Here is a 25,571-nt window from a genome sequence, read left to right as displayed (position 1 = left end):
AGCCACAATGAGACTCAGAGGTTAGCCACAGTGCGACTCAGAGGTTAGCCACAATGAGACTCAGAGGTTAGCCACAGTGCGACTCAGAGGTTAGCCACAATGCGACTGAGAGGATAGCCACAGTGCGACTCAGAGGTTAGCCACAATGCGACTCAGAGGTTAGCCACAGTGCAACTCAGAGGTTAGCCACAGTGAGACTCAGAGGTTAGCCACAATGAGACTCAGAGGTTAGCCACAGTGCGACTCAGAGGTTAGCCACAATGCGACTCAGAGGTTAGCCACAGTGCGACTCAGAGGTTAGCCACAATGAGACTCAGAGGTTAGCCAGAGTGCAACTCAGAGGTTAGCCACAGTGCAACTCAGAGGTTAGCCACAGTGAGACTCAGAGGTTAGCCACAATGAGACTCAGAGGTTAGCCACAGTGCGACTCAGAGGTTAGCCACAATGAGACTCAGAGGTTAGCCACAGTGCGACTCAGAGGTTAGCCACAATGCGACTCAGAGGTTAGCCACAGTGCGACTCAGAGGTTAGCCACAATGAGACTCAGAGGTTAGCCACAGTGCGACTCAGAGGTTAGCCACAATGAGACTCAGAGGTTAGCCACAGTGCGACTCAGAGGTTAGCCACAATGAGACTCAGAGGTTAGCCACAGTGCGACTCAGAGGTTAGCCACAATGCGACTGAGAGGATAGCCACAGTGCAACTCAGAGGTTAGCCAGAGTGCAACTCAGAGGTTAGCCACAGTGCAACTCAGAGGTTAGCCACAGTGAGACTCAGAGGTTAGCCACAATGAGACTCAGAGGTTAGCCACAGTGAGACTCAGAGGTTAGCCACAATGAGACTCAGAGGTTAGCCACAATGAGACTCAGAGGTTAGCCATGCTGCGACTCAGAGGTTAGCCACAATGAGACTCAGAGGTTAGCCACAGTGCGACTCAGAGGTTAGCCACAATGAGACTCAGAGGTTAGCCACAGTGAGACTCAGAGGTTAGCCACAGTGCAACTCAGAGGTTAGCCACGCTGCGACTCAGAGGTTAGCCACAATGAGACTCAGAGGTTAGCCACAGTGCGACTCAGAGGTTAGCCACAATGCGACTCAGAGGTTAGCCACAGTGCGACTCAGAGGTTAGCCACAATGAGACTCAGAGGTTAGCCACAGTGCGACTCAGAGGTTAGCCACAATGAGACTCAGAGGTTAGCCACAGTGCGACTCAGAGGTTAGCCACAATGCGACTCAGAGGTTAGCCACAGTGCGACTCAGAGGTTAGCCACAATGAGACTCAGAGGTTAGCCACAATGCAACTCAGAGGTTAGCCACAGTGCAACTCAGAGGTTAGCCACAGTGCAACTCAGAGGTTAGCCACACTGCGACTCAGAGGTTAGCCACAATGCGACTGAGAGGATAGCCACAATGAGACTCAGAGGTTAGCCACACTGTGACTCAGAGGTTAGCCACAATGAGACTCAGAGGTTAGCCACAGTGAGACTCAGAGGTTAGCCACAATGAGACTCAGAGGTTAGCCACAGTGCGACTCAGAGGTTAGCCACAATGAGACTCAGAGGTTAGCCACAGTGCGACTCAGAGGTTAGCCACAATGAGACTCAGAGGTTAGCCACAGTGCGACTCAGAGGTTAGCCACAATGCGACTGAGAGGATAGCCACAGTGCGACTCAGAGGTTAGCCAGAGTGCAACTCAGAGGTTAGCCACAGTGCAACTCAGAGGTTAGCCACAGTGCAACTGAGAGGTTAGCCACAGTGAGACTCAGAGGTTAGCCACAATGAGACTCAGAGGTTAGCCACAGTGAGACTCAGAGGTTAGCCACAATGAGACTCAGAGGTTAGCCACAATGAGACTCAGAGGTTAGCCATGCTGCGACTCAGAGGTTAGCCACAATGAGACTCAGAGGTTAGCCACAGTGCGACTCAGAGGTTAGCCACAATGAGACTCAGAGGTTAGCCACAGTGCGACTCAGAGGTTAGCTACAATGAGACTCAGAGGTTAGCCACAATGAGACTCAGAGGTTAGCCACAGTGCGACTCAGAGGTTAGCCACAATGAGACTCAGAGGTTAGCCACACTGCGACTCAGAGGTTAGCCACAATGCGACTGAGAGGATAGCCACAATGAGACTCAGAGGTTAGCCACACTGCGACTCAGAGGTTAGCCACAGTGCGACTCAGAGGTTAGCCACAGTGCGACTCGGAGGTTAGCCACAATGAGACTCAGAGGTTAGCCACAATGAGACTCAGAGGTTAGCCACAGTGCGACTCAGAGGTTAGCCACACTGCGACTCAGAGGTTAGCCACAATGCGACTGAGAGGATAGCCACAATGAGACTCAGAGGTTAGCCACACTGCGACTCAGAGGTTAGCCACAATGTGACTGAGAGGATAGCCACAGTGAGACTCAGAGGTTAGCCACAATGAGACTCAGAGGTTAGCCACAGTGCGACTCAGAGGTTAGCCACAATGCGACTGAGAGTTTAGCCACAATGCAACTCAGAGGTTAGCCACAATGAGACTGAGAGGTTAGCCCCAGTGCAGAAAGTGATTCCAGGCCCTGGGGGGATCAATGCCTTGCATTTGCTATATTGATTTTTACACTGCTAAAGTGCCAAGTCAATGTAAAGTTAAGCAAGAGCAAGATGCTTTGTGTTGCAGTCAGGGGGAAAAATTACTGTGAGACCACATTGTGCCTACAAATTCTGAGAGTGTGTCCATTGTTATAGACCTGTGAGTGTGCAGGGGCACAGGCTTGCGGCAGCACAGTATCAGCTATCTCTGTCGAAGCACATTTCATCTGTAACAAACTCTGGCTTGGAATGCTTCCCCCTTATTGCTTTCAGCAGATAAACCTTCAGGGCATCCAAAGGAACCTTGACAGGCTTGAGAGATGTGCCAGTGCCAGCTGCATGAGGTTCAAAAAGCCAAAGTGAAAGATTCTGCACCTGGGTCAGGGCAATCCCAAGCACAAATACAGGCTGGGCACAGAGGGGGTTGAGAGTAGCCCTGAAGAGAAAAGCTTGGGGGTATTGCATGATGATGAGAAGCTCTCCGGGAGCCAGCAGCGCATTCATGCAGCCCAGCAGGCAGCTGTGTGCTGGGCTGCAACCAGAGGAGTGTGGGCAGCAGGGCCCTTGACTCTGCTCTGCTCAGATCTCACCTCCAGTTCTGGTGTCCCCACTGTGAGAGGGACACAGATCTATTGGAACAAGTCCAGAGGAGGCCACAAGGATGATCCAGGAACTGGAACACCTCTGCTGTGAGGGTAGACTGAGGGAACCTGTATTGTTCAGCATGGAGAAGAGAAGACTCCAGGGGGAACCTTAGAGCTGCCTTCCAGTACCTGAATGGAGCCTACAGGAAGGCTGCAGAGGGACTTTTTACAAGGGTGTCCACCCACAGGGCAAGGGGAAATGGAATGAAATTGAAGGATAAGAGGTTTAGCTTGGACCTTAGGAAGAAATTTTTCCTGTGAGGCTGGCAAAACTCTGGCATGGATTGCCCAGAGAGGTTGTGGCTGCCCCCTCCCTGGAGATGTTGAAGGCTAGGTTGGATGGGGCCTAGGTGAGAGGTGTCCCTGCCCATGGCAGGGGGTTGGTTTAGATGATCTCTAAGGTCTCTTCCAGACTAAGCCCTTCCATGATTCTATGAAAAATTGTTTTGCTTGTCTGAGTGCTAATCCAGACACCTCTGGTACAGCAACTGTCACTGACAGATAAAAATTAAGTAATTAATATCTGCTCATATTAATATTCCACATCTCATTTAAAAGTGACAGTCAACTGTCCCTGTCACTGCATGTCATGCAGCTGAAGAAATAAGGGAAGGGGGTCTGGGGAGCATTAAGAAGAGTGTCCCCAGCAGATCCAGGGAGGTTCTCCTCCCCCTCTACTCTACCCTGCTGAGACCTCACCTGGAATATTGCATCCAGTTCTGGGCTCCCCAGTTGAAGAGGGACAGGGATCTGCTGGAGAGAGTCCATGGGAGGGCTGCCAGGATGCTGAAGGGACTGGAGCCCTGCCTGGTGAGGAGAGGCTGAGAGCCCTGGGGCTGTTTAGTGTGGAGAGGAGAAGGCTGAGAGAGGATCTGATCAATGTCTATCAATATCTGAGGGCTGGGGGTGAGGAAGGAGGGGACAGGGACAGCCTCTACTCACTTGTGCCCTGGGATAGGACAAGGGGCAATGGATGGAAACTGCAGCAGAGGAGGTTCCACCTCAACATGAGGAGGAACTTCTTTACTGTAAGGGTGACAGAGCACTGGAAGAGGCTGCCCAGAGAGGTTGTGGAGTCTCCTTCCGTGGAGCCTTTCCATCCCTGTCTGGATGTGTTCCTGCGTGACCTGTGCTGGATTCTGTGGTCCTGCTCTGGCATAAGGGTTGGACTAGAAGATCTCCAGAGGTCCCTTCCAATCCTTAACATCCCTTGATCCTGTGGTCTGTTCCATGACTGGCTTGCTGCTAATGTTTGCTGCCAGCACCTTTCTGACTTCAGGACAGTAACTGGGATGAACTGAGGAGCTGAGTTCATAATGTGTCTGGAAGTCCACAGAGCAGTAACTGCTGATCTGAGGTGCTTGGTCCTTCACCTCTGAAAAAGCCATTCCAAAACTACAAAGGTTTTGCAGAGCAATGTTTTCCACATTACTTTTGTGGCTTCTCCTCATGAAGACACGAAGAGCTCATTCATAAACTGAAAGGCCTTCAGTCAAGGCAGACACAAGAAATAAACCTTCGAGGAATTATTATGCCCATTTTATAGCTGGGTCTCCATGAGTTTCCACACACATCTCCCAAGCTCTGAGCTCATGGTTCCATGTTTTTAAATTCATTTTTAATTTTAATGATATTCTGGTTTGAAATTGGACCAAAATGCTCATGGAGAGCACTAGATGCTGCGTGAGGTTTGTTTTCAGACAGAGCTGCTTTAGCTAATTACCCTCTGAGAATGTCTCTAAGATGCAAACATCTCTTGCTATCTGTCAGTTCTTTCCTCCAGCTCAGGTACTTGAAAGAAGCTGGGTGGCTCTTCATACAAGGCAACAGAGGAGGCAGAAGAGCTATCTTCCCTCTCAGCTCTAATTTCTCCTCATTTATTCCTTCAACATGGCATTGGCATTCTGTATGTAATCATACCTGCAGGAAAAATTGTATCCTGAAGGTTTCTGGTTTATTTGGAGTCACAGAATCACAGAGTGTTAGGGACTGGAAGGGACCTCAAAAGCTCATCCAGTCCAACCCCCCTGCCAGAGCAGCATCACCTAGAGCAGGTCACACAGGAACACGTCCAGGTGGGTTTGGAATATCTCCAGAGAGGGAGACTCCACAACCCCCCTGGGTAGCCTGCTCCAGGCCTCTGTCACCCTCACAGGGAAAAAATGCTTCCTCCTCTTTCCATGGCACTTCCTCTGCCTCAGTTTCCACCACTGCCCCTTGTGCTGGCATTGGGCATCCCCCAGCAGAGCCTGGCTGCAGCCTCTGGGCACTCCCCCTGCACAGCATTAGCAACAGCAATGAAGTCACCTCTCAAGCTCCTCCTCTCCAAGCTTCAGAGCCCTCAGCTCCCCTCGTGAGGGAGGGATATGAAGTTTTTAATTGTATAGACAAATAAGCAAATAGACCAAAGCCTGCTGTTAGCTTAATGCTTTACATGAGAAATTGTATCAAAATGTTCAAGAAAATACAGCTATGGAGGTTTTTGAGCTATGTTGACAAATTACAACTGTGTTGCATATGCACATTTGGGTCCAGAGAAGGGCCATGACAATGATCAGGGGGTTGGAGCAGCTCTGCTACGAGGACAGGCTGAGGGAGCTGGGGGTGTTCAGCCTGGAGAAGAGAAGACTAAGAGCAACCTTCCAGTACCTGAAGGGGGCTACAAGAAGGCTGCAGAGAGACTGTTTGCAAAGGCCTGCAAGGATAGGATGAGTGGCAATGGCTTCAAACTAGAGCAGAGCAGATTAAGATTGGATGTTAGGAGCAAGTTCTGCACCATTAGGGTGGAACAGGTTGCCCAGAGAGGTAGTTGAGGTCCCCTTGCCATTGCCCCTGGTCCTGTCCCTGCAGGCTTTTGCAAACAGATTCTCTGCAGCCTTCTTGTACCCCCCTTCAGGTCCTGGCAGGTTGCTCTTAGGTCTCCCTGGAGCCTTCTCTTCTCCAGGCTCAACACCCCCAGCTCCCTCAACCTGACCTCATAGCAGAGCTGCTCCAACCTCCTGATCATTTTCATAGCCTTCTTCTGGACCTGCTCCATCAGATCCATGTCCCTCCTGTGCTGAAGGCTCCAGAGCTGGACACAGCACTGCAGGTGAGGTCTCAGCAGAGCAGAGGGGCAGTACCATTGAAGTGATGTTTTCCTGTTACTTATGTTCTTGGCTCCTATACTGCAGTGAGAGCTTGTTTTTACGGCAGTGCCTGCAGAGCTCTGAATACAAGCTAATGAGTACAGTTACTTCTATTGGTGTGAGTGCAGGGTTTGTCTTGGTGACAGACTGTTGGCCCCTCATCATGCAGGTTTGTTCTTGGAGTTGTTTGATTTGTCTTGACAGAAGCCTGGGCCTGAACATGACCGTGTGTTGGAGATCATAGTCTTTGATGTGGGGGTTATTGCACCTGTCAAGATTTTATCAACATGAAGAAGTGATTCATTATTATTGTATTATACTGTTCAGCCTGCATTGTATTACCCTGGCAGTGGGACATGCTCAAATCTTGTGGAAGTTTAGGGAGTGACATGAAACCTAATGATCAGAGCATCAGACAAGTTCCCAGACTTCGGGTGTGTAAGAAACCCTCTGTGAAACCTGTCTGTAGAGACAAGCCAGGGATGTGAGCCATGTTTGCATTGCATTCCTGAATTCCAGCCACTTTTCTGAGCCAGGTTATTAACTGGTTGGCCATCGTCCCATGGCCATGGGAGGGGGTACAGTAGCCACCCTGGCTCACAGCCAACACCTCACCCAGTGGGGCTGGGGAGAGAATAAGGAACTGGGACAGGCTGAGGATAGGGAAACCACTCTTGGTTACTCTCACAGGCAAAACAGCTTCTGGATTTTGACTCAATTTATTGCCAATTAACATAAACATTTAAAAGCTGAGTCATTATTAGCAAACAAGAACATGACCTACAAAGAGGGGCTGAGGGAGCTGGGGGTGTTCAGGCTGGAGAAGAGGAGGCTGAGGGAAGACCTCATTGCTCTCTACAGCTCCCTGAAGGGAGGTTGGAGCAAGGAGGGGACAGCCTCTGCTCCTTGGTAGCAAGGGACAGGAGGCAGAGGAAATGGTTCCAAGCTGCAGCAGGGGAGGCTCAGGCTGGATGCTAGGAAATATTTCTTGCCAGGGAGGGCTCTCAGCCATTGGAATGGTCTGCCCAGGGCAGTGCTGGAGTCCCCATCCCTGGGGGTGTTCCAGCAGCCTTGGAGCTGGCACTTAGGGACATGGCTTGGTGTTGACCCTGCAGTGCTGGGTGGAGGGTTGGACTGGATGAGCCTGGAGGTCTCTCCCAACTGGATGTTTGCTGTGATTCTGTGAAGAACAAAAGCCTGCATTAAAACATTGGTGGGGCCTGCTGCTTTTCCTGGCCATGGGCCAGCCCCAGCCCAGTCTCCTTCCCACTGTTTGCTGGCTGCAGTGGTGCAGACCAGGCTGGTGTGGCTGGAGCCAGCTGTGACTGGTTTGGGGCAGCCCCAGCCACTCCCTGCAGGGACATCTCTGGTGGCACAGCCGTGCCATCTGCTCCCATTGCTCCCATATGTGCTGCTTTCATGTGGTCCTCAGCAGTGGGGCTGGCCCAGAAGGACTTGGCCAGGATCAAGGCTCTACCCTGGCCAGAGGAGTGCAGGGCAGGGCTCAGCCTCGCAGCACTTGGAGGGGCAGCTCATCGCACAGAAGGTGTACAGGAGGTGTATGTGTTTTGATGGGGGTGGGGTGCAGTGGTTTTCTTTCAAGCATTTTTTAAAGAGGTCTTTAATTGTGGTGTCCTCTTCAGCAGAAGAGTGGGGGTCAGCAGGATGGTGAAAGAACAAATAAAGAAGAAAAAGGCAGAGGAAAACTTTGGAGAAGCTCAGGAGAAAATGGCAGACAGAGTAATGTTGAAAGGAAGAAAGTGCTGTGGCACAGGAAATGTGTGACAGCTTTTGATGGCTTTGTGGCTCTCTGAAACTACCTTGGTCAAAAAGAACAAAGGTCTAACAGTGAGCCAAACCATCCAGTGAAACTTTTCTCTGTTCCAGTATCATCACCCTTCCGCAGCGATGGAGTCCTGAGCGTGATGCTCACAGGCAGCTGAATACAGATGAGGGAAGCATGGAGATGAGTCTGTTTTGAATTCTCAGTGTGGGAGCTGAAATACCTGAGTTATGGGCAGAATGTATCTTTGATTAGAACAACTCTTCATGTTGATAGTACACTTCAGGAAATTATGTTTCATTCTGGTGCTACCCCTTTAAATTGATCCTGAAGGAGCAAGGAGCTTTGAGTGTGTGATTATAAAGTCAAGCTTTTCAGTGATACCAGAAGATTTCAAAGTAATGTCCTCAGACCCTTCAGAAAGGAGTAAGAACTTGAGATATTCTTTTTTATCTCTCTCTCACTCATTCTTGAGACCTTGCCATTGCTCATCTGAAATAGAAAATCAAAGCACCAACTCCCTCCTTCTGAAAGGGATCTGCAGCTGAGGCTGTGTCTTGGTCCAGAGGAGGAGACTAAGTTCTTTTTAAAACATTCCCATGTTGTGAAATTAAGGCACAAAGGAGGTCAAATATCAAAAGAGAAGCTATTTATTAAAGGAGAAATATGAAGAGAGAGAGAGAGAGAGAGAGGAGGAAAGGGATTATATAACCACCACCCCCCCAAGACAATTCCTTTGCCTGGAGAAGGTCTGAGGAAGGGTGCTGCTGCTTTGGCTGGGAGGATAGGAGGGAGGGATGTCCTTGTCTTGTGCTGTCCTCAGCTGGTGTTTTCTCCACACAAGCTGATATTGGTATTGGCTCAGGGCTTTTGTTCAGTTAATGGCAGCTCCCCCTGGCCCAGCCACATTGCTGCATATGGGACTGCCAGGTGTGCTGTCGGTGGGCACAGCTGGCACATCAGGCAGGCCCTTCACAACCACCTTGTCTTTGTTGCACCTTCCAGGGAGTCCTTGTGCCTGCAGGGTGGGCTTTTGCCCCTCACCCCTCTGCCTGTCACTCCTCCAATATGCATCCCTGGGCTCCTCAGGCCAGGAAAAGATCTGTTGCATACTCCAGAGATCTTTACACCGTCCGTTCCCCCCCCCGCTGGGCACCAGTGGTCTTACCAGGTGAAACCCCTGGGATGTGCTTGCACCACACCTCCTGAGCAGCTGAGCACCTGAGCAAAGGTGATTCTGTCTTGGTTGATTTTCATGTACAAGAGAAACAAGATGTAGTCTCCCCCAGGCTGAAAAGGTTTGTGAGCTGGTCAGTGGTGCTGCCTGTTTGCCCTCCCTTTGGAATCCTGGTGTAGTGGTTGCTGGTTCAGGCTGCCAGTTTAAAACTGAAAACCTATTTGCTGGTTGCATCAAAATGGTAAGAAACAAACTGCTTTTGACAGACTTCTGAAACATTGATGAGAACAGCCCCGTAGAAAAGGACCTGGGAGTCCTGGTGGACAACAAGTTCTGCATGGGACAGTGTGGTGGTTTTAGGCTGTGCCCTTAAAATTTAGCTGCACAGACAGTAATGTGCCCTGGGGGCCAAGAAGGCCAATGGGAACCTGGGGTGCATTCAGAGGAGTGTGTCCAGCAGATCCAGGGAGGTTCTCCTGCTCCTCTACTCTGCCCTGCTGAGACCTCCCCTGGAATATTGCATCCAGTTCTGGGCTCCCCAGTTCAGGAGGGACAGGGATCTGCTGGAGGGAGTCCAAGAAAGGGCTGCAAGGATGCTGAAGGGACTGGAGCCCTGCCTGGTGAGGAGAGGCTGAGAGCCCTGGGGCTGTTGAGTCTGGAGAGGAGAAGACTGAGAGGGGATCTGATCAATGTCTATCAATAGCTGAGGGCTGAGGTTCAGGAAGGGAGGGACAGGCTCTGCTCAGCTGCACCCTGTGATACAACAAAGGGCAATGGATGGAAACTACAGCACAGGAGGTTCTACCTCAACATGAGGAAGAACTTCTTCACTGTAAGGGTGACAGCACTGGAAGAGGCTGCCCAGAGAGGTTGTGGAGTCTCCTCTGGAGCCTTTCCATCCCTGACTGGATGTGTTCCTGTGTGACCTGTACTGGATTCTGTCATCCTGCTCTGGCAGGGGGGGTGGACTGGAAGATCTCCAGAGATCCCTTCCAACCCCTAACATCCTCTGACCCTGTGGTCACAAACTGTCAGTGGAAAGTTTCCCAGAATGAGATGATGTTTTCACAAGGAGGTGTGTGCTGTCAAACACACCTTACACCTGCTCTGCAAGGGGAGAAGGCTGGGCTGAAACTCCCTATTGCTTCTCTTGCCAGCCTTCAGTGGAAGCATCTCTGGTTGCTGAGGTCCTGAACTCCTGGCAATTTATGCACAGAAGTAAACTGGAAATGGTCTACATTTTGCTTTCTAAGCTCCAGAATGAGTGTTCTTAGGCTGGGTTCACAGGCTGGTTGGAGTTGTCCTCTGAGTGGCTGCTTGATGGAAAATCTCCAGAGGTCTCTTCCAACCCCTAACATCCTCTGATCCTGTGAGTGTCTATGTCATGCTGTCTCCCTGCCTAAGTGATTGTGCAGACTGCATAGGCTAAGTTGGCTGCAACCTCAGAGCCATGTGAGAGCTAGCAGGCAAACAGCAGGCACTGGAAGTCTGTTGGGCTGTACCTGGATCTGCTCTGACAGGTGTTCAGCCTGGCCACTAGAAGCACTGGAAAACGAATGTCAAGAGCAGTGTAGGCAGCGTAGCTTCTCTCCTGCTGCCACAGCACAGCTTGTTCTTGCAGGAAAAATGCACAGCACAGTGGGAAGTTAGCTTTTAAAGGCATTTATTTACTCTGCAGTTATTAGGGGGAAGCAGGTGGACTGTTCTCTTCTGGCTTGTTTTGCTTTGTTTGGGTTTGTTTAAGAGCATTTTGTGGTGAGAACAGTCAGAAGCAGAAAGCTGGGAGACCAAAGATTTTTGAGACTGTCCCTGCTCACTAGCTGCTTATCAGGCCCATCTGCTCACTTGCATTAAGTGGAGCAGTAGAATCTATCCAGGGTAGGTTCAAGGCTGCTTCTCTGCCCAGGGTAGGTTCAGGGCTGCTCCCCTGCCCAGGGTAGGTTCAAGACTGCTCCTCTGCCCAGGGTGAGTTCAGGGCTGCTCCCCTGCCCAGGGTAGGTTCAGGGCTGCTCCTCTGCCCAGGGTAGGTTCAAGACTGCTCCCCTGCCCAGGGTAGGTTCAGGGCTGCTCCCCTGCCCAGGGTAGGTTCAAGACTGCTCCTCTGCCCAGGGTGAGTTCAGGGCTGCTCCCCTGCCCAGGGTAGGTTCAGGGCTGCTCCTCTGCCCAGGGTAGGTTCAGGGCTGCTCCCCTGCCCAGGGTAGATTCAGGGCTGCTCCCCTGCCCAGGGTAGGTTCAGGGCTGCTCCCCTGCCCAGGGTAGATTCAGAGCTGCTCCCCTGCCCAGGGTAGGTTCAGGGCTGCTTATCTGCCCAGGGTAGGTTCAAGGCTGCTCCTCTGCCCAGGGTAGGTTCAGTGCTGCTCCTCTGCCCAGGGTAGATTCAGAGCTGCTCCCCTGCCCAGGGTAGATTCAGGGCTGCTCCTCTGCCCAGGGTAGATTCAGAGCTGCTCCTCTGCCCAGGGTAGGTTCAGGGCTGCTCCCCCGCCCAGGGTAGGTTCAGGGCTGCTCCCCTGCCCAGGGTAGGTTCAGGGCTGCTCCTCTGCCCAGGGTAGGTTCAGGGCTGCTCCCCTGCCCAGGGTAGGTTCAGGGCTGCTCCTCTGCCCAGGGTAGGTTCAGGGCTGCTCCCCTGCCCAGGATAGATTCAGGGCTGCTCCCCTGCCCAGGGTAGGTTCAGGGCTGCTCCTCTGCCCAGGGTAGGTTCAGGGCTGCTCCCCTGCCCAGGGTAGATTCAGAGCTGCTCCTCTGCCCAGGGTAGATTCAGTGCTGCTCCTCTGCCCAGGGTAGATTCAGGGCTGCTCCTCTGCCCAGGGTAGATTCAGTGCTGCTCCCCTGCCCAGGGTAGATTCAGTGCTGCTCCTCTGCCCAGGGTAGATTCAGGGCTGCTCATCTACCCAGGATAGATTCAGGGCTGCTCATCTACCCAGGGTAGATTCAGGGCTGCTTATCAGCTCAAGGTAGGTTCAGGACTGCTCCTCTGCCCAGGAAGGGAATAGAACATCTTCCTCACAAGGAGAGCCTGAGTGAGCTGAGGGCTCTGGAGCTTGGAGAGAGGAGCCTGAGAGGTGACCTCATTGCTGTTGCTAAAGCTGTGCAGGGGGAGTGCCCAGAGGCTGGAGCCAGGCTCTGCTGGGGGATGCCCAATGCCAGCACAAGGGGCAGTGGTGGAAGCTGAGGCAGAGGAAGTGCCATGGAAAGAGGAGGAAGAATTTTTTCCCTGCGAGGGTGACAGAGGCCTGGAGCAGGCTGCCCAGGGGGCTTGTGGAGTCTTTCCCTGGAGGTATTGGGAAGCAAGCTGCAGAGTGCCTCAGCATCATGGAGGTTGTAGCTCTAGGGTCTGTCGCCTCCAAACAGATTTTAAAGGAGGGCCTCCTGCTCCTCATTTGTGGAGTAGGTTTTTCAAATGCTGCTAAGCCACAGTGTTTCTGTTGTTGTTGTCTGGTTTGTCTAATTGGGCTGTGGCAGAACAATTGCAATCTCTTCTCCTTTGTGTTGGAGTTGTGCTGGGTAGCTGTAACCCTGAACGTAGCTCTCCTGTAGATGTGAGTTCAATCAGAATAACAATAGCTTTACTAATGAGGAGAACTGCATGGAGCCAGGGCTTGTGCTAAATTAGCATCCATTAGTGACTTAGATGGCTAATGAAGATTTCCTTGCTCTCTGTTGTGTGTCTCAATTCATTACAGAGCAGTCCATAGTATTCTATTAACAGCATTTCTGTCTTTTCCTGGAGCTGTTGCCCGACCCTGTTGGGAGAATCTGTGCTTTCCCGTAACATCAGAAGGAGACAAATGGCTCTGCTTCCCTTTCTTCATGGACAGAAGTGTCTTTGCCTTGGACTCAGACAGGCTTGGAAATGGCAAGGAGCTGGAGACTAATGGAACACATGCTTCAAAGCTTTCCATCTGCTCCCTTTGTCAGAAAAAACTATGTTGTCTGTGCTCTGATCAGTCCTCATTATGAGGAGAAGTGCTCCTGGTGAAGCTCATGCTTGCACTCAGAGAGGGACAGGGCACCGAGTGCTATCTATGCCCTTATGCCTCTGCAAGGGGAAAAAATAACACAGGATCACAGGATGTCAAGGGTTGGGAAGGACCCAAAGAGATCATCAAGTTTAGGCTGGAGGTGAGGAGAAAGTTCTTCCCAGAAAGAGTAATTGGCCACTGGAATGTGCTGCCCAGGGAGGTGGTGGAGTCACCATCCCGGGAGGTGTTCAAAAAAGGACTGGACGTGGCACTTGAAGCCATGGTTTAGTTAGTCACGAGGTCTCAGGTGGTGGGCTGGATTTGATGATCTCTGAGGTCTTTTCCAACCTTGTTGATTTTATGATTCTATGATTAAGTCCAGCCGCCCTGCCAGAGCAGGACCATTCAGTCTAGCTCAGATCACACAGGAACACATCCAGATGGGCCTTGAAAGCCTCCAGAGAAGGAATCTCCACAACCTCTCTGGGCAGCCTGTTCCAGTGCTCTGGGACCCCTACAGTAAAGAAGTTCCTCCTTGTGTTGAGGTGGAACCTCCTGTGCTGCAGCTTACATCCATTGCTCCTTGTCCGATCAGAGGGAGCAAGTGAGCAGAGCCTGTCCCCTCCCTCCTGACACCCAGGCCTCAGGTATTTATAAACATTTATTAAATGCCCTCTAAGTCTTTTCTTTTCCAGAATAAACAGTCCCAGGTCCCTCAGCCTCTCTTCACCAGGCAGGGCTCCAGTCCCTTCAGCATCCTTGTAGCCCTCTGCTGGACCCTCTCCAGCAGATCCCAGGGGAGCCCAAAACTGAACACAGTACTCAAGATGAGGTCTCCTCAGGGAAGAGTAGAGGGGGAGGAGATCCTCCCTGGATCTGCTGGACACACTCCTCTCAATGCCCCCCAGGATCCCATTGGCCTTCTTGGCCCCCAGGGCACATTGCTGTCCCATGCAGAACTTGTTTTGCACCAGCACCGCCAGGTCCTTCTCCCCAGGGCTGCTCTCCAGCAGATCCCCTCCCAGCCTGTACTGCTGCAGGTTATTCTTGCTCCCCAGCTGCAGGACTCTGCACTTCTCCTTGTTGAACCTCGCTGGGTTCTGCACACTGGCCACAACAACCCCAGGCAGTGCTACAGGCTGGGGTCAGTGTGGCTGGAGACTGGTGAGGTGGAAAGGGACCTGGGTGTACTGGTTGACAGTAGGGTGAACATGAGCCAGCAGTGTGCTCAGGTGGACAAGAAGTCCAGTGGCATGCTGGCCAGTATTAGGAATAGTGTGGCCAGCAGAACAGGGAGATCATTCTGCCCCTGTACACTGCACTGGTTAGGCCACACCTCGAGTCCTGTGTCCAGTTCTGGGCCCCTCAGTTTAGGAAGGAGGTTGACTTGCTGGAACGAGTCCAGAGAAGGGCAACAAAGTTGGTGAGGGGCTTGGAACACAGCCCTGTGAGGAGAGGCTGAGGGAGCTGGGGTTGCTTAGGCTGGAGAGGAGGAGACTCAGGGGTGACCTTCTTGCTCTCTACAACTACCTGAAGGGAGGTTGTAGACAGGCAGAGGTTGGTCTCTTCTCCCAGGCAGCCAGCACCAGAACAAGAGGACACAGTCTCAGGCTGTGCCAGGGGAGGTTCAGGCTGGAGGTCAGGAGGAAGTTTTACAGAGAGAGAGTGATTGCCCATTGGAATGGACTGCCCGGGGAGGTGGTGGAGTCGCCGTCACTGGAGGTGTTCAGGAGGAGACTTGATGGGGTGCTTGGTGCCATGGGTTAGTTGATTAGGTGGTGTTGGATGATAGGTTGAATGCGATGATCTTGAAGGTCTCTTCCAACCTGGTTTATTCTGTTATTCTGTTATTCTAACTCCTCTGTGCCCAGCTCTCAGTCTGTCCAAGTCTCTGAATGGCCTCACAGCCTTTAGGTGTCTCAGCCAAGCCTCCCAGTTTGGTGTCATCAGCAAACCTGCTGAGCAGACTCTCTGTTCCCTCATCAAACACACGAGGCAGACTGATTTTGCACTCTGAGACTGATTAATGCACCTGTCAACAGGTGGCCTTCAGTGACTCTTCCAAGCACGGCACAAGGCAGGCTGAAACAGTTTGAAGGAGACCTTAGCTATAGTCGTTTGCCACCTTGGAGTGGTTCCTGGCAGCTCCCCCTCCAGCCACCTCCCGTTATTCATCTATTGATTTCATTTCTCCTCTGGGAAGGAAAAAGAAGGAGGTGCTCCCCCCCCAGTGGAGACCATCTGCTCTTTTCTTACTGGGGGGAAGAAACCCTACAATTAGTGTCTTTTGGTTTTAATGGGGGGGGGGGACAGAGAGAAGGAAAGAAAGAGAGAGAACTATTATGCAAATACTCTGCAATTGGGTTTCAAATACTCATTGTACTATGATGAGCAATTTCCTTTAATACAAACTCAACCTACTTGCCAGGACCATTTTCTTTTTTTTTTTTTTGTCTTTTGGCTTTAATATAGAGAAGGAAAAAAGACCAAAAAAACAACCAAATAACAAACCTCCAACTTTTATCAGTTGGGAGGAGCATGATGGCAACTTCTCCCCATCCTTCCCCCTGCCTCCTCCCCTCCCCCCTCCCCCCCTTTCTTCCTCCATTTGGCACTCAGGCAGCTGTTGAAGTTGTCAGAAAGATGTCACATATGTTTATTTGAGAGAGAGAGAGAGAACCAAAATAGCTTTGCAAAGCTGAAGCTTCATCTCACTTATCATTGTTCCACTGCCGTGGTGAAGTGGCCCTCAAACGGTGGAACTCAGCTTGGATGAATGAGAGAGAAAAGCTTTCTGCCTGCCTCTTTTGAATGCCAGTTGCTTGTGATGGCAGCATTAGCTGCTCTAAGAACTGATGGGTAGGGGTTCAGTAAGGAGCTCCTGTGCTGCTTGTCAGTGGTACAAACTATAGGGCCAAATAGCACAGCTGAGATTAAGTCCTTCTTATCTTTGGTATGGGACAACCAAGCTCTCGAGATGTCAGCCTCTGAGAACAGAGCTTCTGGAAGAGATGAATAAAGTGTAACCCAAAGTCTTGTGAAAAGCAGCTGAGCAGGATGAGGGAGGTGACCATCCCCCTGTGCTCAGCACTGATGAGGCCACACCTCGAGGGCTGTGTTCAGCTCTGGGCCCTCACTGCAGGAAGGACATTGAAGGGCTGGAGCCTGTCCAGAGAAGGGCAATGAGGCTGGAGAAGGGCCTGGAGCACCTGGGCTAGAGGAGGGGCTGAGGGAGCTGGGGGTGTTCAGGCTGGAGAAGAGGAGACTGAGAGGAGACCTCATTGCTCTCTACAGCTCCCTGAAGTGAGGGTGGAGTGAGGAGGGGACAGCCTCTGCTCCTTGGTGGCAAAGGGCAGGAGCAGAGGAAATGGTTCCAAGCTGCAGCAGGGCAGGTTCAGGCTGAATGCTAGGAAATATTTCTTGCCAGAGAGGGCTCTCAGCCATTGGAATGGTCTGCCCAGGGCACTGCTGGAGTCCCCATCCCTGGGGGTGTTCCAGCAGCTGTGGAGCTGGTGCTTAGGGACATAGTTGAGTGCTGGGTGGGAGGTTGGACTGGATGAGCTTGGAGGTCTCTTCCAAGTGGATGTTTTCTGTGATTCATTGAAGTGTTGTGAAGCATGAGGACAGCAGGCTGGAAAACCACCTGCAGAGCATGGTGAGTGTGTGATCAGTGAACAGAGGAGATCTAAGGGTCACTAGGATGTGGGAATGGAAATGAAAGTATCACCATCCCTGGAGGTATTCCAGCAGCCTGTGGAGCTGGCACTTAGGGACATGGTTTGGTGTTGACCCTGCAGTGCTGGGTTGAGGGTTGGACTGGATGAGCTTGGAGCTGGATTAGCTTCCAACTGGGTGTTTCCTGTGATTCTGTGATTAATAAATGTATAAAATACTAACCATAAAATCTCTAGCCCAGAAAGGCATTTTTAGCACAGCATAATCAAAGTCTCTTGCAGATGAGGCCACCTTGCTGTAGTTGAATGGCATCATTTGCTTGCACAAAAAAAAGACAAAAGCTGATGTCTAATGAACTGAGCACCAGTTGAGAAAAGATATTCCTGAAACAAGCTTAGGAGAAGTGAAACAAGACCAATGAGACCAAACAAGACCTTTAGGCAGACACTTGCATCTTTATTTCTGTGCCTGTCATGGGACAGAGAATAGAGAGCAGTGCAGAATTTCTGATCTGAGCTGTCACTGCATCTCTTCAGGGGGTCTGACCCCTTGCTCATTACAGCTGACTGGGTTTTTCCTAACACTGCACAAGCAGCACAAGGAGTTTGTGGTACTTTGGGAACACTTGAGATGCTGTGTGGGAAAGGGGAAATCTGGCCTGCATCAAGAATAATGTGGCCAGCAGGAACAGGGAGGTCATTCTGCCCCTGTGCTCAGCACTGCTTAGGCCACACCTTGAGTCCTGTGTCCAGTTCTGGGCCCCTCAGGTTAGGAAAGATGTTGAGATGCTGGAAGGTGTCCAGAGAAGGGCAATGAGGCTGGGGAGAGGCCTTGAGCACAGCCCTGTGAGGAGAGGCTGAGGGAGCTGGGGTTGCTTAGCCTGGAGAAGAGGAGGCTCAGGGGTGACCTCATTGCTCTCTACAACTACCAGGAAGGGGTTGGTCTCTTCTCTCTAGCAACCAGCACCAGAACAAGAGGACACAGTCTCAAGCTGTGCCAGGGGAAGTTTAGGCTGGAGGTGAGGAGAAAGTTCTTCACAGAGAGAGTCGTTCATCATTGGAATGTGCTGCCCAGGGAGGTGGTGGAGTCCCCATCCCTGGAGGTGTTCAAGAGGGGATTGGATGTGGCACTTGGTGCCATGGTTTAGTCATGAGGTCTGTGGTGACAGCTTGGACTCGATGATCTTTGAGGTCTCTTCCAACCTTGGTGATACTGTGATTCTTTGATCTTCTGTCTATAGAGTCTTTAAGCACCCTGGAGTAACTGAGTCACTTTTGTTGTTACAGGAAGCTCTGATCATGGCCAGCATGGACCACCCACACCTGGTTAGACTCCTGGGTGTCTGCCTGAGCCCCACCATCCAGCTGGTCACTCAGCTGATGCCCCACGGCTGCCTGCTGGATTATGTTCATGAACACAAGGATAACATTGGCTCCCAGCTTCTGCTGAACTGGTGTGTCCAAATAGCTAAGGTATGTGGCTCCTGCTCTGCTTTTGGTGTCATTTTCATCACTAACTGGAAAACAGGGCATACAACACCATTAGATAGATAGATAGATAGATAGATAGATAGATAGATAGATAGATAGATAGATAGATAGATAGATAAACCACCCCAAAACAAAAGCAACAAAAGGTTTTGGTTGTTTTTGGGAGGCTTTGTTTTATGAGGAGTTTATTTTTGGGCACAGTTGTGCTTTTGTAGAAAGCTTTGGTATTTCTTGAAATCCTGTTTGGCTGCTTTACAAGGTTGTGGCTTGCTTGTTAATATGAAAAGCAAAGTGTTTTTCTTGACTGTCTTTCCAGCTCAGTGCTAATGGGGGGTGTGTGTGTGGGGGTGTTTCAGGGGAGGAAAAGAAACAAGCAGGCCCTGTGTGACATCTGGGGTTAATCACCAAGCGAGTTTTCAGCCTCTTGTACTGTTCATTGTTCATAGCTACTGATTGAAGCTGATTGTAGTTTTCAACCTTCCTCAGTGTGCATTGCCAGTTTAATTCCTGATATGCCATGAGTTGTCAGCCCCCACACTGCCAAGAAGAGAAGCACTCACTTGTGTCACTCCTTTGGGAACTGCTGTGGTTCTGCTGTGGTTAAGACCTATCACAACAGCTGAGGCTGGAGGGTAACACTGCTCCTCTCTGCAGGATGGGAAATTGCAGGGGCTGGACCCTGCTTTGCTTGCTGTGGCAGAATGCTGTCTGCCTTCCTCTGGGCTTTTAGGAGCAAGAGCTCTGTTATCTGTTATCACTGAGACACAGGCTGCACTTCAGCTGGGGTGGAAGAGTGTAGGTCATTGTCATGGTGTCTCGGTCCGGAGAGGGAAAGAGACTCAAGTTCTTTTGAACATTCCCGTGATGTGAAATGAGAGGCACAAACGAGGCCAAAGTATCAACAGCTAGGCTATTTATTACATAATTACAGTGGACATAAGAAGGGGAGAAGGAGAAAATAGGGAGAGAGAGAAGAGAGAGAGAAGAGGAAAGGAATTATATTACCACACCCCTCATCCCCCCAAGACAGTTTGAGTCTGTGGAGGAAAGGTGCTGCAGGAGATGTTGGGTTGGTACAGGAACGATGCTGAGGCTCTGGCTGGAGAAGAGCTGTGGTCCTCTGGGCAGCCTGGGTCTGTAGAGAAAGGGTGCTGAGGCTTTGGCTGGAGAAGAGCCTCTGGGCAGCCTGGGTCTGTAGAGAAAGGGTGCTGAGGCTTTGGCTGGAGAAGAGCCTCTGGGCAGCCTGGGTCTGTAGAGAAAGGGTGCTGAGGCTTTGGCTGGAGAAGAGCCTCTGGGCAGCCTGGGTCTGTAGAGAAAGGGTGCTGAGGCTTTGGCTGGAGAAGAGCCTCTGGGCAGCCTCTTTTCTCCGGAGCAGCATTGTCCTGGCTTTCCCTTCTCAGCGGCATGGTTTGTCTCCTGTGTTTTCCTTCATCTCCATTTTCCTCCTGTGCTTTTCTTCACCTTTTAACCATCCAGTCCGGGGGACACAGTCCCCCGCATTTTTCTTCTGCATTTTTCTTCCTGTCAAGCCAGTGGTTGCTCCAGTCTTTTATACAGTTTTTAGTCCTTAGCTATGTATCCAAGTATTGTCCCTCAGGAATTCCAGGGGCAGGAAATCATCCTTAGGTAAATGTCCAGGTATCATTCTCCCGGAGATCTTTCTGTGCATTTCTGTGTGTTTGGGCAAGGATGGAGGGCTGGGGGGGCTCCACCTCCTCCATCCTCATCTACATGCCCCCATACTCATTACACATCAGGAAACAGGTGGTGAACCCATTGTCTACCCTTTCCAGGGTACTTGATGGGTGGAGATTATCTTGCCCTGAAGGCGTGATGGCTGGGTCCTTGCGTCCATTGTTGTAGCCCAGTGTTACCATGAAGCAATCGCAAGGTGATTTGCATCCAGGATTGGCAGACAGGATTCCTACATGATCTTTGCACCTTCCTTCCAGTGGCTCTGCCCAACACATATCAGCAATTGTTTGGGCAAGCAGCAAGTGATTTTATCTTTGTTGAGTCACACTAAGAGAGACAAACTTTTAGTCTCTCACACATGGACTGAGCTGAACCTGCTGCTGTTACTCACACCAGCCTGCCTCATGCCAGCTTCAGAAACGGAAGTGCTGACTGGAGCAGAGTATTAGGGAGCTTGAAGTTCAGATTGCAGCATGGGAGGCTTCCTGTGCCAGTTGCTGCTCCTGGGTTCCAGGTCTTGGGTGCTGGCTCTTTTCTGCAGGCATGGTGGTCAGATGGGTGGGAGTCAGGTAGCTCTGGGTTTGATTTTCTGCTTTATGCTGCTTTTTTCTCCCCCTGTGTTTCACTGCACTACTTCTGCAAATAGGCTAAACTGAGGTAATCATGTATTGTATCATTAGATTAATAAGATCATTAGCTAAGGTAGCTAGCTGTGCATTGTGATTATGATATCTTATGTTATATTAAACTCTTATCTGTTTATCTCACCCCTAGATTTGGTGTGTTACCCTTCCCCTCACTTTTGTGTTGGGGAGCAGGGAGCTTATCCCTTGCACTAAACCATCACACTCTGCTTTCTCCTTCCTGCTGCCCATCAGTGTTCCCAGAGGCAATGCTGTTGCTCCCAGCCCTGTGCTCTCTAACACAGGGAGGTTTCAGTCCCTGGCAGCTCTTGCAGAGGTTATACTTCTGTGCAAGGTGGAAGGTATGAAATAGGCTTCCTAAAGCTGAGGGATTTTGGGGTTGGGTTGGGCTGAAGTGCTCCCTGCTTCTTTATTGCATTCATCAGGCATCCTTTTGTGAGCAGGCTCCTAGCCAGGCCAAATTGGCTTTGAAGTCAGTGGAGCTTCACAGAGTGGTTCTGCCTGAAGGGCTGGGCTGCAGGGGTTTGCCATGGTAGCTGGCTGAGCTACTTTTTCTTTACATCTATTTCCTATGAACATAAAAAGAAAGAAAAAAAAAGTTGCATTAAACTCTTACATTGTCTCTTGATCTCACCCCTGAGGTTTGTGTGTCACTCTTCCCCTCACTTTTGTGCTGGGGGAGCAGGCAGCTTAGCCCTTGTGCTAAACCCTTACGGTCATATATATGAATACAGGGTACAGAATTAACCAGGCTGGAAGAGACCTGTGAGATCCTGCAGTTCAACCTATCACCCAACACCATCCAACCAACTAAACCATGGAGTGCCTCACCCAGTCTGTCATATGCAGCCCTACTGTGACCCTTGCACAAACCTTTCCCTAGGTCATAGCTATATTGGGGCACTGGGTGTTGTACTAAGAGCAAATGGGTTGCAAGGAGTAACCAGAGAGCACAGAAGGTCACAATTTTACCCACTTTGGACACCTTTTTTCTGCAACCAGCATTTTGTGCAGTGCTATTCCTACAAGTGAGAGTCTGGAGCCCCCTTTTTATTTAGAGTCAGTTGGAAGTTGTTTGAAGTTTAGATTATCTTGGTGAGTGTGCTTGTCACACACAAATGGGTGCCACATACTGCCCTCTTCAAGAAAATCATCAGACTTTGGTGATGTGGTGGGTTTGGTAATCACCCCTGCACATGAATTTGGAGAATTACCCCCAAAACAAATTGCCAGAGCAGCTCAGAAGGGTTTGGAAGCAAATGAAGCTCTATTTAGAATAGAGTAGAATAGAATGGGATGGGATGGGATGGAATGGAATGGAATGGGATGGAATGGGATGGAATGGAATGGAATGGAATGGAATGGAATGGAATGGAATGGAATGGAATAGACCAGACAAGGTTGGAAGAGACCTTCGAGATCATCGTGTCCAACCTATCATCCAACACCACCTAATCAACTAACCCATGGCACCAAGCACCCTATCAAGTCTCCTCCTGAACACCTCCAATGATGGTGACTCCACCTTTCTGGGATCAGAGCTGTTGTCAAACCTACCTGCAGGTGACTGCAGATGAAGTAACTGGAATGCAGAGCAAGAGAGGTGATCCACAGAAGAGTTGGGGGCAATCCCTCACAGAATTGTCAGGGTTGGAAGGGACCCCAAGGATCATCCAGGGACACCTCACACTAGAGCAGGTTGCCCAGAGCCACAACTAACTACAAGTACCTGAAGGGAGGTTGTAGACACGCAGATTTTGGTCTCTTTCTCCCAGGCACCCAGCACCAGAACAAGAGGACACAGTCTCAGGCTGCGCCAGGGGAGGTTTAGGCTGGAGGTTAGGAAGAAGTTCTACACAGAGAGAGTGATTGCCCATTGGAATGGGCTGCCCAGGGAGGTGGTGGAGTCACCATCACTGGAGGTGTTCAGGAGGAGACTTGATGGGGTGCTTGGTGCCATGGGTTAGTTGATTAGGAGGTGTTGGATTGGTTAATGGGTTGGACTCGATCTTGAAGGTCTCTTCCAACCTGATCTATTCTATTCTATTCTATTCTATTCTATTCTATTCTATTCTATTCTATTCTATTCTATTCTATTCTATTCTATTCTATTCTATTTCACAGTCCCACATGCTGATACTGCAGCAATTTGTAGATGTGTTAGTTTATTTTTTCCCCCTGTGCTGCAGTGGTAAAGCAGCCAGAGTTGCACAGAATCCTGTTGGAGCACACTGCTGGGGATTGCCTGTAGGGAGGGATTTGCAAAGGATTCTTTAGGGCTGTTATGTGACCAGGGAAGGTGGGGGAGAAAACACAGATCCCTGTTTGAGTCCTTTCTCTCAACACAGCCTCCTTCCCATCTGTTCTCCACTCCCTTGATTGACAGTGGCTGTTAATATTTATTACAAAACATTTACACAGTGGCATGGGTGAGAAGAGAATCTCCTCTCCTCTCACTCTGTGCAGGCAGGTGGCTGTTGACTCATCCTCTGCTCGCTTTGCTGTGGACTTCGTGGGCAGCTGATTCAGTGAAGCAAGTAGCTTACAGCTGACAGACCTTCTTGTGGCCTTCCAGTATCTGAAGGGGGCTACAGGAGAGCTGAGCAGGGACTTTTTATGGTGTCAGGGAGTGATAGGACTGGGGGGAATGGAGCAAAACTAGAAATGGGTAGATTAAGATTGGATGTTAGGAAGAAGTTCCTCCCTAGGAAGGTGGTAAGACACTGGCATGGGTTGCCCAGGGAGGTGGTGGAAGTCTGGAGGTTTTTCAGGCCAGGCTGGATGTGGCTGTGAGCAAGCTGCTGTAGTGTGAGGTGTCCCTGGCCATGGCAGGGGGGGGCTGGAACTGGCTGATCCTTGAGGTCCTTCCAACCCAGACAATTCTGTGATTCTATGGCTTACATTCTATCTCTCTCTGCTCAAGATCAGTGGAAAATTTCCTAGGCATCTGCCTAAAACTGCCACAGCCCTCTTGCTTGGCTGCTCTTGTGGGAGTGATTGGTTGTGCCCTTCTGAGAGCTACCAAAGCCATGATTACCAGTGCAGTAGGCAGAAATGATCATCTATCCCTCAGTCCTATTCTCTGCTCTCCAAAGCAGCTGCTGGTGAGAAGCTGCTGGTCTTTAGTGAGACACATCCTTCAGCCTCCCCCTTCCCTCTGTGTGCAGAGAGCATTTTCCCCAGCAGGCAGAGGGCTGAAGGAGTTGGCAACACCTCGACCCCCAGTGTCAGGCTGATCTTTAGGAACTTGGTCACATAACAGCCCTAAAGAAACCTTTGCAAATCCCTCCCTGCAGGCAATCCCCAGCAGTGTGTTCCAATATTATTGTGTGCAACTCTGGCTGCTTTACCACTACAGCACAGGAGAAAAAAACAAGAATCAACTAACACATCTACAAAGTGCTGCAGTTTCAGCATGAGGGATTGTGAATTAGTTGTGGCTCTGGGCAACCTGCTCTGGTGTGAGGTGTCCCTGCCCATGGCATCGACAGGCTGGACAGATGGGCAGAGTCCAACAGGATGGCATTCAACAAATCCAAGTGCCAGGGGCTGCACTGTGGCCACAGCAACCCCATGCAGAGCTACAGGCTGGGGTCAGAGTGGCTGGAGAGCTGCCAAACAGAGAGGGACCTGGGGGTGCTGATTGACAGCCACCTGAACATGAGCCAGCAGTGTGCCCAGGTGGCCAAGAAGGCCAAGGGCATCCTGGCCTGCATGAGGAATAGTGTGGCCAGCAGGAGCAGGGAAGTCATTGTGCCCCTGTACTCTGCACTGGTTAGGCCACACCTTGAGTCCTGTGTCCAGTTCTGGGCTCCTCAGTTTAGGAAGGACATTGAGAGACTTGAAGGTGTCCAGAGAAGGGCAACAAGGCTGGGGAGAGGCCTTGAGCACAGCCCTGTGAGGAGAGGCTGAGGGAGCTGGGGCTGCTTAGCCTGGAGAAGAGGAGGCTCAGGGGTGACCTCATTGCTCTCTACAACTCCCTGAAGGAAGGTTGTAGCCAGGAGGGAGTTGGTCTCTTCTCTCTAGCAACCAGCACCAGAACAAGGGGACACAGTCTCAAGCTGCCCCAGGGGAAGGTTGGGCTGGAGGTGAGGAGAAAGTTCTTCACCGAGCGAGTCATTCGCCATTGGGATGTGCTGCCTAGGGAGGTGGTGGAGTCCCCATCCCTGGAGGTGTTCAAGAGGGGATTGGATGTGGCACTTGGTGCCATGGTCTAGTCGAGAGGTCTGTGGTGACAGGTTGGACTTGCTGAACCTCGAGGTCTCTTCCAACCTTAGTGATACTGTGATACTGTAACTGGTTGATCCTTGGGGTCCCTTCCAACCCTGACAATTCTGTGAGTGATTGCCCCCAGGCACAACCAATCAGTCCCAGAAGCGGTGCTGGTGCTGCAGCAGCGTTCCTCCCCGCTGCACTTCCCCCATCTGGCCATCCTGCAGGCATTTGTTTGTGGAAGGCACTGCTCCAGAGTTCACTTGCTCTGCCAGGCTCTGCATTTCCATATGTCTCCACTTCTGCACAAACTGCTTCGGCGCTGTGCCTGGTTGCCAGCCCTGCATATGGCTCCAGAGATCATTTCTGGAGGCGGACAATAGGGTGGTTATTAAGTATAATCTACTGCCAATTGGGATGAAAAAAACAACACACCATAAAAATAAAGCTTGGATGCTTTTATTTTGCTTATCCAGATTGTGTTGAATTGACTCTGCCCCTTTCACCAAGGTAGGGTAGTTGTGTCCTCTTTCTAGGAGCTTCAGCCTCTCATTTTAAGGATGAATGTTATAAAAGCAGAGTAGCCCCCGAG

General features: G+C 50.8%; 1 protein-coding gene across 4 annotated transcripts in view; it reads left to right on the top strand.

Annotated features, from left to right (window-relative positions):
• ERBB4 (erb-b2 receptor tyrosine kinase 4) overlaps window positions 1–25,571 on the top strand; it is a 979,801-nt gene that overhangs the window by 801,729 nt on the left and 152,501 nt on the right. For all 4 annotated transcript variants that reach the window (XM_068160757.1, XM_068160755.1, XM_068160756.1 and 1 more), the window contains exon 20: window positions 18,225–18,410. In XM_068160757.1, the coding sequence (XP_068016858.1) occupies window positions 18,225–18,410 (186 nt within the window). The remainder of the gene's footprint in view (window positions 1–18,224; window positions 18,411–25,571) is intronic.

This window comes from Melanerpes formicivorus, unplaced genomic scaffold (genome assembly GCF_026170545.1).
Source record: "Melanerpes formicivorus ecotype bairdi unplaced genomic scaffold, bMelFor1.0.p_v2 SCAF_52, whole genome shotgun sequence".
Taxonomy (NCBI): Eukaryota; Metazoa; Chordata; class Aves; order Piciformes; family Picidae; genus Melanerpes; species Melanerpes formicivorus.
This window is presented reverse-complemented; position numbering and strand designations above follow the sequence as displayed.